Source organism: Chiloscyllium punctatum, chromosome 22, assembly GCF_047496795.1.
Source record: "Chiloscyllium punctatum isolate Juve2018m chromosome 22, sChiPun1.3, whole genome shotgun sequence".
NCBI lineage: Eukaryota > Metazoa > Chordata > Chondrichthyes > Orectolobiformes > Hemiscylliidae > Chiloscyllium > Chiloscyllium punctatum.
Genome location: NC_092760.1, coordinates 21,307,368 through 21,322,117, shown reverse-complemented (window position 1 = coordinate 21,322,117; position 14,750 = coordinate 21,307,368). Strand labels below are relative to the sequence as shown.

General features: G+C 40.0%; 1 protein-coding gene across 1 annotated transcript in view; it reads left to right on the top strand.

Annotated features, from left to right (window-relative positions):
* LOC140493876 (uncharacterized) overlaps nt 1-14,750 on the top strand; it is a 172,247-nt gene that overhangs the window by 46,394 nt on the left and 111,103 nt on the right. The window contains exons 24-28 of the mRNA XM_072592870.1: nt 4,866-5,105; nt 6,421-6,577; nt 7,275-7,403; nt 9,501-9,648; nt 14,705-14,748. Of these exons, the coding sequence (XP_072448971.1) occupies nt 4,866-5,105; nt 6,421-6,577; nt 7,275-7,403; nt 9,501-9,648; nt 14,705-14,748 (718 nt within the window). The remainder of the gene's footprint in view (nt 1-4,865; nt 5,106-6,420; nt 6,578-7,274; nt 7,404-9,500; nt 9,649-14,704; nt 14,749-14,750) is intronic.

Genomic DNA, 14,750 nt, shown 5'->3' with positions numbered 1-14,750 from the left:
GAGAGTTGTTATGATGGCTAATACATTCTGCTACAAAGAGTTAGCATATGATTTCCTGTTACTATTTTTATTGTCTGAGATTGATTATCACAGTCCATTCTCCGGCAAGTCACTGTATGCTTTTTCAACTGAAGCTAATGAATGAAGAGCACACTTGGAAACAATTCATTTGTGGGTCAGAGCAAGCAACACCAAGTATTGTAGGAGAAGATATCTGCCTGTTGTTGTGAGAGAATGATATTTCATGCCATTTATTTATTGCCACAAGGACTGAGTAAATTTTTGTTGAAGAACATTGTTAATCGCCAGTGTATTTACAGACATATGAACATGTGAATCACAAGGAGGAGTAGGCCATTTGGCCCCTTAAGCCTGTTTCACCATTTAATAAGTTCACGTTTGATCTGATTGTAACCTCAAATCCACATTTGTTCTGATCCTGCTAACTTTTCCCCCCTTGCTTAACTGGAATCTTTTTTCAGCCTTAAAAATATTCAAGGACTCTGCCTTTTCAAGGAGAGCGTTCAAAAGTCTCACAACTCTCTCGGAGAGAAAAAAAATTCAACTTATCTGTTTTAAAGGGATAACCCTTTGTTCTAGATTCTCCCATAAGAGGAAACATCCTCTCCACATCTCCCCCATCATGACCTTTCAGATTGTTGTTAAATGTTGTTTTGATCAAATTGCTTGTTATTCTAAGCTTCAGTGGATACAAGCCTAGCCTGTCCAACATTTCCTCATAAGATAGTCTGCCCATTACAGGTATTAGTCTAGAAAACCTTTTCTGAACTGCCTCCAACACATACGCATCTGTTCATAAACACTGTAACCAGTACTGTGTACATTTCTCCAAACAGGGTCTTCCCAATGCCCTGTATAATTGAAGCATACTTTTGTATTCCATTCCTTTCACAATAATGGGCGGCACGGTGGCACAGTGGTTAGCACTGCTGCCTCACAGCGCCAGAGACCCGGGTTCATTTCCCGCCTCAGGCGACTGACTGTGTGGAGTTTGCACGTTCTCCCCGTGTCTGTGTGGGTTTCCTCCGGGTGCTCCGGTTTCCTCCCACAGTCCAAAGATGTGCAGGTCAGGTGAATTGGCCATGCTAAATTGCCCATAGTGTTAGGTAAGGGGTAGATGTAGGGGTATGGATGGGTTGCGCTTCGGCGGGGCGGTGTGGACTTGTTGGGCCGAAGGGCCTGTTTCCACACTGTAAGTAATCTAATCTAAACAACAATATTCTATTGGCTTTCCTGATTACTTGCTGTTTCTGCATATGAACCTTTTGTGATCCATGCACTAGGATACCCAGATACCTTTGCAACTCAGAGCTCCGCAACCTTCCACCATTTTTTTATTCTTCCTTCCAAAATGGACAACCTCTCATTTTCCCACATTAGACTCAATTTGCCAAATCTTTACCAATTCAGGTAACCTGTCAATATCAATTTTGTAACCGCCCATGTCGTTTTCTCAACCAATTTTTCTATCAATCTTTGCGTGATCAACACATTTGGCAATACAACCTTCATCGGCACCATTTACATAAAGGCTATGCTCGCTGACACCTAGGAACATGCTCACTAGCAAGGATCTCTCATAAATAAATTTGAGCAAAGAATTACAACTACCTAATAAAAAAAAGTAAATTGGTTAATGAAAATAAAGAGTAAAACAAGATGGACTTATAATTTTAATTTGTAAAAACTTTCTTAATGTTCTATATGTGCATTTGGATATAATCAGTGGTGAGTATATGCAATCAATAAATATTATCAGATCATTGGTGTCAGCAAGCATTTTTTATATAAATTATAAACTGTGCCTATTTGTGTGACATGTCATTCATTACATAGAAACATAGAAAATATGTATAGGAGTAGGTCATTCAGTCTTTTGACTGCACCACCATTCAATATGAACATGGCTGATCATGCAATCTCAGTATCTCATTTCCATCCTCTCCCCATACTTCTTGATCTCCTTGGCCACAAGGGCCATGTCCAACTCCCTCTTGAATATATCTAATGAACTAGCACCAACAGCTTCCTGTGTTAGAGAATTCCACAGATTCACAACGCTGAGTGAAGAAATTCTTCCTGAGGTCAGTCCTGAATGACTTACCCCTTATTCTTGGACTGTGAACCCTTGTTCCGGACTTCTCCAACATTGGGAACATTCTTCCTGCGTCCAGTCCAATCAGGATGTTTTTTTCTTTCTATGAAATCTCTTCTCATTCTTCTAAATTTCAGTGAGCCTTTTTCCACAATGGTGATGCCTACCACAAGGGGACATAGCTTTAAATTGAGGGGTGATAGATATAGGACAGATGTCAGAAGTTTCTTTACTCAGAGTAGTAGAGGTGTGGAATGCACTGCCTGCAACAGTAGTAGACTCACCAAATTTAAGGACATTAAATGGTCATTGGATAAACATATGGATGAAAATGGAATAGTGTAGGATAGATAGGCTTCAGATTGCTTCCACAGGTTGGCGCAACATTGAGGGCCGAAGGGCCTGTACTGCATTATAATGTTCTATGTTCTATGCAAGAACAGTTGATCCAATCTTTCCTTAGATGTCAATCCTGCTTTCGAGGGAATCAATCAATCTAAAACCTCCACTGGACTCCCTCAATAGCAAGAACATCCTTCCTCAGGCGAGGAGACCAAAAGTGCATATAATATTCAAGGTGTGGCCTCATTCAGGCCCTGTATAACTGCAACAAGACATCTTTCCCTCAATACTCCAATCCTACCAATCTGAAAAGAATTCATTTACACTTCCTCTCTGCTTCCAGTTAGCCAACCAATCTTATTTCTATACCAAAATGTTACCATCTACATCATGAGCTTTTTAGGCACAATAATCTTTGATGTGGTACCTTATCAAGTGCCTTCTGAAAGTCAGGGAATAGTACACCCACTCATTTCCCTTAATCCACCACATATCTTACCTTCTCAATGAACTCCAATAATTTGATCAAATATGATTTCATTTTCACAAAGCCATGATGACTCTTCCTGATTACCTTGAACTTAATAACAAATGTTTTCACATCTTGTTATATGAATGTGAAAGAAGTGACTAAGATCACTCGATTGTTACTGATTCTCTTTCATTATGTCATCATTTCAACAACTCACTTAAATTACAAAGATATGTTTGCCTATTTTTATCATACTGAATGTCCAATGCTAATTAATATTGGAATGCATGATCAATCTTCATCTTGCCTTGGTCATTGACTGCTTTGATTTGATCACTGGAAGTTGTACATCAAACACCAAGTAAAGACCCATTGTCAAATTTTCTGTCTGTGATGTTTTAGGCACTCCCCTTGGCCAGTCATATAAATGTTTCAGCTACTAGCACAACTCAAGGTAAGGTGTTTTGCACCTTGTCCATCAATGAATGACAAGGTATAAACCACTTACCTGAATGGATACAACTGAAACAATAGTCAAAAAGCATACCATCTTCCCAGCCAAAGTAACTTGCCTGATTGTCAATTTATCCACAAGTCCTTTAAGGAGGGGCTAACAGCCACCCATTCTGGGGAAGCATCCCACTAACATTGCAGGGAGAAAAGAGAATGCATGTTTTGATTGGTCAGTGCTGTTCGGGGGCTAATTTGTGTTAACCCATTCATTCCCTTGGTGCTGCAGGTGAAAAAAATCTCACTGTAGTGCAGGATAAGTGTGCCTCAGTCTTTCGAAAGGGTTAGTACAGTTAATTCATCTTCTGGTCAGGACATGGAGCTCAGAGAGTGAGTAAGTTGGGGGGGGGGAGGTGCTATCTGTTAGAAAGTAATAACTGTAATTTTTGTGAGCTAATTAAAATTTAATTTGTAAACTAACATCCAATAGAAGTGTAGTCAATGTCAGTTGGTGGGATTTTGTGTTCCATCTGCGAGATGTGGTTAATGATGGATGCCGAGAGCATCCCTGATAATTACATCTGCAGGAAGTGTAGCCAGCATCAACTGCTCACCAAATGAATTGATCGGCTTGAGAGGCAGTTGGAGGCACGAAGGAGCACACATGTAGTGAAGAGCATCAGAGATAGAAGTTATAAAAATGTGGTCACACACAAGGTGTAGGAAGATATATTGAGCAGCAGGTCAGTAAGTATAGAAACTGGGGATTAGATTAGATTACTTACAGTGTGGAAACAGGCCCTTCGGCCCTGTTTTTTGAAGTTCGTCTGTGCTGCAGTGTATGGTGGCTCGTTGGAATAGTGTTCTGATACAGCTTCATTTGTGTATGTTGGGATAGTTGCTGGTGTAGTTGAGTATTTGGTCAGTGTTTGTCGGTTTTCTGTATACGCAGGTTTGTAGTTCTCCCTTGTCCGTTCTTTCCACTGTGACGTCCAGGAATGCGAGTTTGTTGTCGGTTTCTTCCTCCTTGGTGAACTTTATGCCTGTGAGGGGGTTGTTGATAATGTTAAATGTCTCTTATATCTTGTTTCGTTTTGTGATGACAAAGGTGTCATCTAGGTAGCAAACCCCGATGTTTGGTTTGATGGTTGGTAGGCCTGTTTGTTCTAGCCTTTGCATTACCACTTCTGCTATGAATCCTGATTGCGGAGATCCCATGGGTGTGCCGTTGGTTTGTTTGTAGACTATGTTGTTGAAAGTGGGTGGTGAGGCACAGGTCCACTAGCTTCATGATATTTTCGTTGGTAATGTGATTGATGGTGGTTGGTGTGTGTGTGTTGGTCTGTTCTAAAAGTGTGGCGAGTGTTTCCTTTGCTAGGTTGATGTTGATGGACATGATGTTTTTTTTAAATTACCTTTGAAGGAAAAAATAAACAAAGAGGGACAAAGTAACCCAATAATTCTCACCTATGTTTGGTATTACAGAGTTCCATCTGTGGATTGTGCGGTAATTATGATGGCAATGTACATAATGACTTTACAACTAGAAACCAGTTGGTGGTTGTAAACATGGAGGAGTTTGGAAACAGCTGGAAGGTATCACCTGTGTGTCCAAATGCAAAGAAAAATGAAGACCCTTGTTCAGTTAATCTTCATCGAGATGCATGGGCTCAGAAGCAATGCAGCATCCTCAAGGATAAACCATTTCTAGCTTGTAATTCGCAGGTACAGCATTATTCGCCCATGAATTCTAAATATCTTTTCACCATGTTATATAAAAATCCCTAATTGTGTGTGAGCAGGAATGGTTTCCATCTTCTTATACAAAGAACTTGCAACAATTGTCAAGAGCAAAATATTTTTTCAAAAAAGAAAGTACAGCATACAGGTAGTTCTTCTCCTCACTCCCCCCACCCCCCCCCCCCCCCAATGTTTAAAGGGTTGATGATGTAATCGCATTACAGCCAGCACACATTTTAAAAGGTCAGACTTCAGAAACAATGCCCCCAATTCATCAACCGCATTACAGCAAATTTGTTTCAACAAAACACACGCTCAGCAGAATGGCCTGTATTCTTAAGTTTCTAGTGACAACCGCAAGTTGAAAATGGAGAGATCCTACAATCATTTTACTGTGTCTCAACAATGCAGTAAGGAAAAATGTAATTTATCCAAATCAAAAATTCAAATGTGATCAATGTGCCTACTGTTAGAACCTAGGCTGTCGATTGAAGCCACCTTTATAAACTTGTAAGTTTTTATTTATAGATATACACATTATCTACCATACATCTCAATTTAATGGTTTCAACCCACTCTATAGACTTTAGAATACAGGGTAAATATTTAGTTAATGCTCTCAACATGATTAGAATTAACCACTCACTCCCCACTGAAACTTTCTGAAATGAAGTTTGTAGATGGTCTTGGTTCTGTGAAGTTGTACTTTCTGTTTTCGCAAATATCTGACAGAAATTAGAAATGGCATCTTTCATCCCTGATATTTTTTGCATCTTGTGTGTGCTGCCACTTTATCCATCCATCTTCAATACCTTTAACAGTGTTCCAAGTAAAGTTTGATACTTTCCTCAGTGTTAGCATTCAACAGTTGCTGGACAATTTGAATCACATCGTTGAAAAGTGCAGGAGAAAAGTTTTAACTAACTGCCTTAAGTGAAGGGATTAAAGATTTGAAATTTACGAATGGAAGTAGCTAAAGGATTTGAGTTACAGGTGAGATGCAAGCACTTGGGGCTAAAAGGCCTTGTATTGTAATGTATTTAATTCAAAGAAAATTCTCCATTTATAGAAACCGGGTTCAGAGAGTGGTGTCAAAAAGTTGGAGATAAGTCAAGTTTGGGGCAACTTGTCCTGTGAGACGTTCCTCAGAAGCACCAACTTTTGGGCAATCTCTCAACTTGCCTTTTGCTTAAAGCCACATTATGCATCTATATGAATATGAACTCTGTGAAATAAAATTTGAGATATCTATATTTGTATTTTTTCATGAGGTGTAAACTTTCTAATGTTTACCCTGCAGATTAATCCAACCCCATATTACGAAGCTTGTGTACGGGATGCATGTGCCTGTGACACTGGTGGAGATTGTGAATGTTTGTGTACGGCTATAGCTGCGTATTCTTTGGCCTGCAGTATGGTTGGGGTGTGCATTTCCTGGAGAAATCCTGCGTTGTGTCGTGAGTAATATTTTGCTTACATTCAAGTTTAGGCTTGGGAGAGTAGCTGAAGCCATTAACTTCCATCAAGTCACCCACATCTCAGGATTATTCACCATTCGTGACAAAGAATGATTAAGATTCTGCAACCAATGAACACAATTATTTCTGAGTCAGCCACCAGAAGATGTGCAATGGGGTTATTTTCCTTGGAAAAATGGGGAACCAGTTTATTGCTTTGTCACAGGATTGAGAATATTGCAGTTCAAAGATTTGCACCCGCATCCTATCATCCCTGATACTTTTTGCATCTTGTGTGTGCTGCCACTTTATCCGTACACCTTAATGTAAATGGTTAATGTAAATAAACCTCCATTCTCTGCGGCAGAACATATTTATTGGGTAGATTTTAAATAGAATTATTGCCCTAGGCATGATCTGTAAAGGACAAGAGGCTTACTCTACCAGATTCATACTCAGGCAATGAAAAAGTGAGCTGAAAATGTGTTGCTGGAAAAGCACAGCAGGTCAGGCAGCATCCAAGGAGCAGGAGAATCGACGTTTCGGGCCTAAGCCCTTCCTGCGCTTTTCCAGCAACACATTTTCAGCTCTGATCTCCAGCATCTGCAGTCCTCACTTTCTCAATGAAAAAGCGAATCAACGCCATGATGTTTGCAAAACAAGGTGAAAAAATAAACCGTCACCTTTCTCTTTTCAGCTCTGTTTTGTGATTATTACAATCCTGACGATGAGTGTGAATGGCACTATGCACCTTGTGGCATTCCCTGTGTGAAAACTTGCCGAAATCCTGGTGGAGCATGCTCCAAGATTATCCCCAAACTTGAAGGTATTTTTCCTACTTGTTTATTAATGTGGTGTTGATAGCACAAGTTATATGAACAAAATCAATTTCACGCAAACATTTTTATTCACAATTAGGGAGGAAGTTGATAAATGGATTATAGAGTTCATGACTGACATTAATTGTCCAAAAAAGGACCATTTCACTCTCCCCACAATAATTCATTAAAATAGCAGCCACTTGATGGGCAGTTCATGCAGTTGGCCTAGATATCTTCAGAAGCCAGTTTAATATTGCCACAGAAAAATTGAACTACAGCTTGCCATTGCATTGACTGCAATGTTGCCAAAACACATGATGAATATCGGTCAGAAGGATAAAGATAGCAAATGGACAGGAAAACCATCCCTTCAAGGTGGATTTTAAATTCACACACCATTCTGAAATGTGTATATATTGTAATAGAGCTGTACAACATGGAAACAGACCCTTCAGTCTGACCTGTCCACTCCCACCAGATATCCTACATTGATCTAGTCCCATTTGTCAGCATTTGGCCCATATCTCTTTAAATCCTTCCTATTTATCTACTCATCAGATGCCTTTTAAATATTGTAATTGTACCTGTCTCCACCATCTCCTCTGGTGGCAGCTTGTTCCATACGTGCACCACCTTCTGTATGAAAATGTTGCTTCTCAGGTCCCTTTTGAATTTTCCCTCTCATCTTAAACATATGCCCTCTAGTTTTGGACTCCTCTACGCATCCTATCCATGCCCCTCATGATTTTATAAACCTCTATGGTGGCATTTTTAAAATTATGGGTGTGTAAAACCCTGGAGCTCCCAAATAACAGCAGTTCCAGTGATTTCCACCTTCAATATGCAGAAACTACAAGGCGAATTCCATTGACACTAAACAGACATTGCACAGCAGATTACACTAACCATTAAAGAAATAACACAGCACAGCAGTGAATAGAAACTGCACAGCAGATTACACCAACAATTAACAGAAAATAGGCAACAGATGGCATCAATTAACAGAAACTACACAGCAGATTACACCAACAATTTGTCAAAATTATTCTGCAGATTACAACAACGACACAGCAGATTATGCCAACACTTTAACAGAAATAACACAGCAGATTACACAACATTGAACAGAAATTTTATGGCAGATTACACCAGAAATTAATGGAAGTTACACTGCATATTACCCTATTAATTAACCGAAATTTGCACAGCGGATGACAGCTATGAACAAACTACCCACCTGGCTACTGCAACAGTGAATAAAAACTGTACAGCAAATTACATAAACAGTTAAAAGAAACTAGGCAGAGCATTACATAAACAATTAACAGAAAGTTCATAGCAGATTATACCCACAATTAGCTGAAATAACACCACAGATTACGCTGAAAATTTACAGAAGCTACACAGCAGAGTGCACGAACAATTAGTAGAAATCACTATGCAGATTACAATAACAATTAACTGAAAGTACACAGCATAATACAGCAACAGATAACAGAAACTACAGAGCAGTGTAGATATTTTTGATGTAACTTTCACAGACAAATTATAACACATGCTTCAGGCCGGTGGGACTTGGACCCAGATCTTCTGGCCTGTGTTAGGGACACCACCACGAGGTCACAAGAGCCCATTAGACAGTAGTGTATGCTGACTACTATTAAGGTTAGGGTGGCACGGTGGCTCACAGGTGCGATTCCAGCCTCGGGCGACTGTCTGTGTGGAGTTTGCACATTCTCCCTGTATCTGCGTGGGTTTCCTCCGGGTGCTCTGGTTTCCTCCGACAGTGCAAAGATGTGCAGGTCAGGTGAATTGGCCATGCTAACTTGCACGTAGGTTAGGTGCGTTAGTCAGAGGGAAAGGAGTCTGGGTGGGTTACTCTTCAGAGGGTTAGTGTAGACTTGTTGGGCCAAAGGGCCTGTTTCCACACTAAAGGGAATCTAATTATGATATCAATTGAACCTTTAGGTACAGCTAAATTGCTCTTTGGTTCAGAGTGGTTAAATCTAGTGGAGATAAACTAATTTTGAGTTGCTAACCCATTAGGATATCACTGGTACAGTGAGTGAAGAGAAATGTAATTGTTTTATTACCTCACACAGGCTGTTACCCAGACTGTCCTGATGATAAGCCATTTTTGGATGAGGACAAAATGCAATGTGTTAAATTGGACCACTGCCCCTGCTATGTTAATGGGAACCACTATGAGCCAGGCCACATTGTGCCAAGCACTCATAACTGTGAATCATGGTAAGTTTTACTATAAGCATTTCTGCATGTATATCCATGTGACAATAAGAAAACTTTTCCTTTTTTGAGGAGTGGAGGAAAGTGCTTACCTTGTACTTAATGAGAGAGACTGATGCTGGGTGACGAGGAACATTCCGGTTTAAGAACCCAGTTTGAACGGGATCAACACATCATGATATCTCAGTGGCTAGCACTACTGCCTCACAAACCTGATTTGATTCCAGCTTCAGGTGACTATCTGTGTGGAGTTTTCAATTCCTCCTCGTGTCTGCATTTACTCTGGGTGCTCTGGTTTTCTCCCACAGTCCAAACATGTGCAGGTTTGGTGGATTGGTTGGGCTAAGATTGTTCGTAGTGTCCAGGGATGAACAGATTGGGTGGATTAGCCATGAGAAATACAGGGTTAGGATAGGGGATGGTTCTAGGTGGGATGCTCTTTAGAGCATCAGTATGGACTTGATGGGCTGAATGGCCTGATTCCACACTGCAGAGTTTCTATGTGTCAGAATTGGAGCAACTCTTCCTGTGTCTCACCCAATATATCATTTCCTATGACTGTTTGGTATAATTTTAGTCTTAGGTGAAGCTGTTTGGGATATCTATTATGCTATTTAAAGCATATTCAATCAACGGTCTGTCAGAATTTTCAGCTGTGGTGGGAGAAATTCCTGAAGATTTATTCATATCACATACTGACCACATGTGATCAAATGATGTCAGCAAGTCTCAGTCTATTGTCGTTGGCTTTATGGCTTGTTTTGTACCAACATCTGTTATGTTGAGAAAATGGAGAAACGGGAAGCCACTTCTATGAAGTGAGGGTGAGCAAAAAGATAAAGCAAAAGTGTTGGGAAATTGGACCAGGTGGAGAAACTTCACTGCAATGGGAGCATGAGATAATAGTTATGCTGCTAATACTGAGAATACCTTCATAGCCACCATACAATAGTTCACTGATAATTCACATTACACAACAAAGCTTGTGTTCCCTGGACTGTCAAAGGTTAAGGAATTTTAGGAGGTAATTTGATTGAGGTTTATAAGACATTAAGGGGAATGGTGAAGGAGATGGGAGAGAGCCATTTCTGTTGATTGGGGAGTTTAGGACTAGGAGGCAGAGTGAAAACTGAAATTAGGAAATAATTCTACACAAAAATGGTGGCCTAATTTGGATCTCCCTTTCATAAAAGACAACTGATGCTAGATCGATTGTCAATTTAAATCTGAGATTATTAGCTTTTTTGTTAACCAAAGTTATTATGGAACTTTGAGTCAGGTCAGATTAGCCATGATCTCACTGAATGGCTGAATAGGCTTGATAAGCTGAACAGGAAATATCTGTATTCTATGTTCCTGCATAATTGTAAGTAATATATCAAACCTATAATTAACAGCATTCCTATCTATCACTGATGGTAGTACTGTTACATTCACTCTGGGGCTGTGTATTTTAGTCTGCAGTTATCGATGATGATAATACAGGCACCATGTTCTTTCCATCAAATGGCTGCCAAATAACCTTTACCACTCTTACTGCCTGTCATTGGGTTTTGTTGAAAGGATTTGCAAGTTGATACTCTACTTGTTTGGGTGCATTATGAATGCACTTTACTTGCACATTCATTGTTGAGTTGGGTTTCAAACCTGGAGCTTCTAATCAGAGGTAGGGATGCTACCCTCCAGACAATAATATCAATAGTTATCCTGAAACAAGACCTTATGTAGTCACACTCACCAGTCAACCTTCTTTTATTAATCTCTCCTTATAATTTTGGCGTCTGGTTTGTACCAGGTTCACTAAATTGCTGCTGCATGTACAGGCTCTGTAGATAATGATGATCTCCAAGCTTGCCGTATTCACCAGTCTCGCTTTCTTTCCCTGACTTTTTAAACTACAATTCTTCTTGAATTCTACCCCACCCTTCCCATTTCCTAATTCCTATCCTGCAGTGTCCACATTTCCTTGATACCTTCCAGTATCCCCAAGTGTGATTCCCCCAGGCTCCTCCTTTCTTGTGAGCTCCTGTAGAGGTTAGCACTGCTGCCTCACAACACAAGGAACCCAGGTTCAACTCCACCCTCATGTGACTGTCTGTATGGAGTTTGCACATTATCCCTGTGTCTGCATAGGTTTCCTCTGGGTGCTCTGTTTAGTCCCACAGTCCAAAGACGTGCAGGTTAGATGGATTGGCCATACTAAATTACCCATAGTGTCTAGGGATGCAGAGACTAGGTGGATTCACCATGAGAAATTCAAGGTTACAAACGAGGGTACTGGAGATGGGTCTGGGTAGAATGGAAGAGTGGTGTGGACTCGATGGACCGAATGTAGGGATACTATGAACCTCTGTTCTTCAGTCTTTCCTCTCTCCTTAGGCACATTATAATATATCTTATCTGTTCACCCTCACCTTTCCATCAATGTCATAGAGATGTTTAGCATGGAAGCAGACCCTTCGGTCAAACCTGTCCATGCTGACCAGATATCCCAACCCAATCTAGTCCCACCTGCCTCCAAATCTTATTCTCACTCTTCTAACTGTTCCCCCAATATATTGTTATTCTCCCTCTCAACATGCTTCTCTGCACTGCAACCTTCATTTCCAAATCTTTCTGTCTTTTCCAGGCCGTCCATCCTGACTCCCAAATCCTTGACCCCTGACACAGTACACATTCCCCAATCTCGATTCTTTTACTGAGCACCCAAACTCCAGTCTTCCCCTTGACTTGACTATCAGCTGCACTGTCCCTGATGCCCCATTGGTCTCTGCTCTCTGCAGTGGTAGGATCTGGATTTGTTGTGATATCGATTTCATGAATATATGGTCAAACCCATAGATAATTTACATCAGCTATCAGAAAGACCCTGATACAGAACAGTCTTAACAGAAATCTTCTCAAAAATTGCAGGAAACATTCAATAGCAACTATACTTCATGCATAATCTCAAGGCCCTATCCAAAGCCCCAGGCATTTCCATTTGGTTACACTGTTTCTTTTGCCCCAGATTAGCTACTGTAGCTCAAAAACGCCATAGGGTTTTATGCGCATATTATATCTAGCACAGATTAATTTTCTGCAATTCTCTACACTTGTTTAGAGAATATTGCATCAAAAACTGATCCCACCAATAAATCTGATCTAATCCCAGCACAATTTAATCAGAATTATACTTTACCTATAACTTTGTTTATTTGCAGAGGCCTTTCTCATTAATCAAGTTCCATTGCACACAAGAAAGCCACAGGACATGTTTTAAAATAGGATTGTCCAACATTTTTGCATGAAGGATGGATATTTTAATATGCTGAGCAAATTTCAGAAAAGTTTGCCACAGGAATAAACATTAAGTTCACGAAAACAAATCCAAAGTAAAATATTAATCATTCAAAGGGATAATTAAAAATGACCATTGAAAAAGAAGCAAAGCTGTGCTAAAATCTTTCTATGCTAGACTAGATCCCAAGTACTGATCACTACGGAAGAGGGTGAGGCTGGGGCCAAGCCAAGTATCTTACAGGGAAATTGGTTTACCTCTAGGGTTACAAGCTCCAAGCTATTGTTGGCAAAATTCACTTGAAAATGGGATCATTAGCTGCTTATCTTTTAGCCTAAGTTCTTCTCTTCTCCCAACCTGGTTCGTAGAAGATTTTGGAGAGGGAGATTTCCACACACATGCTCACCCAGCAAGGCACTCACTCACCCATAAAGGCCTGGAGATTTGCTGACTGCAAGTGGCTGTGCAAGTACCAACACATGCTTCCTCTGTCCTATTGTAACATTCTTGCTATTCCAGGCCCTATTGCTGGCAACTGCTGCTTTTCATGACCAACCAAACTCCCCTACAGCAACCTAACTTACATTTCACTCATCCATTCCCAACCACTTTCAACTGCTAGTCTAACCTTTAGTCACTTCCTCTTCCTAACAGCCTGAGTCTCATTCCCTTCTTTCCTAAGCCAGTGTCCCTTAAAAGCTCACAGTTGCCATTCCAACACCACCACTGCTTCATGTCTTTGGCTGAGCAAAATTACCATGTTGTGCTGTTCACTGCTCCTCCAATGACAAACTACTGATTTTCAGAGCAAAGGTGGGAGAGAAATGATCTTTGATCAGAGGAATTGTTCCTTGCAAATCATTCAGTTATACTTATCTGCATTTTGAACGACAGTTTGGCAAGCCTTTGGTTGGACAAGTCTATTTCAAAAGCTTCCATTTCTTTCTGAGAAACTTCTTACTGTGATCCGATCTAACTTGCAAATGGTTCTGTATAACTTCTCAAAGTCATTCTGAGTTATTTACATGAGATTACTTACTGGTGGTGAACTGAACCCTGATTAAAAGTTTTCATGATAAATATACTTTAAGCTAAACAAACAGAGTTGCAACCTTATATAAAGTGAACTTGTTCTCAAAGAAACTGTTGATTGATCTTGCTAGTCCATTTTATGTTTCTTGGCGTGTGTATAAGTTCACAAACCTTGCCACTAGTTGTGTCCAAAATGAACATTTTAACCCATTACATTGTAGATATGTTACAATGTAAAAACAATGACTGCAGATGCTGGAAACCAAATTCTGGATTAGTGGTGCTGGAAGAGCACAGCAGTTCAGGCAGCATCCGAGGAGCAGTAAAATCGACGTTTCAGGCAAAAGTATTCCTGATGAAGGGCTTTTGCCCGAAACGTCGATTTTACTGCTCCTTGGATGCTGCCTGAACTGCTGTGCTCTTCCAGCACCACTAATCTACAATGTACCGGGGACTATTTGCTTTATATAAATTGTCAATTTTTCACATTCTGTGGTTAAGTGAGTTAATGCCCCAGGATTCAACTAAAACATAGATTATCAGTTCAAGGTAATTCAATTATGTAATTATAACATACTCTTTGTTGCCTTATTACAGTTTTATTCCATGTTTTCTTATTTATTATGTGTTTAAGTTTTAAACTATGATGAGAACTGAAAGCAATCTTTTCAATAAAATTACTGTGTTTTATTAAACTAAAATACTCCCAAAATTGTGAAAGGAAGTAACTTGTATTTTTTTTCTTAGCAAGTGTATAAACAGTAAAGTACAGTGCACCTATGACAAATCAGGT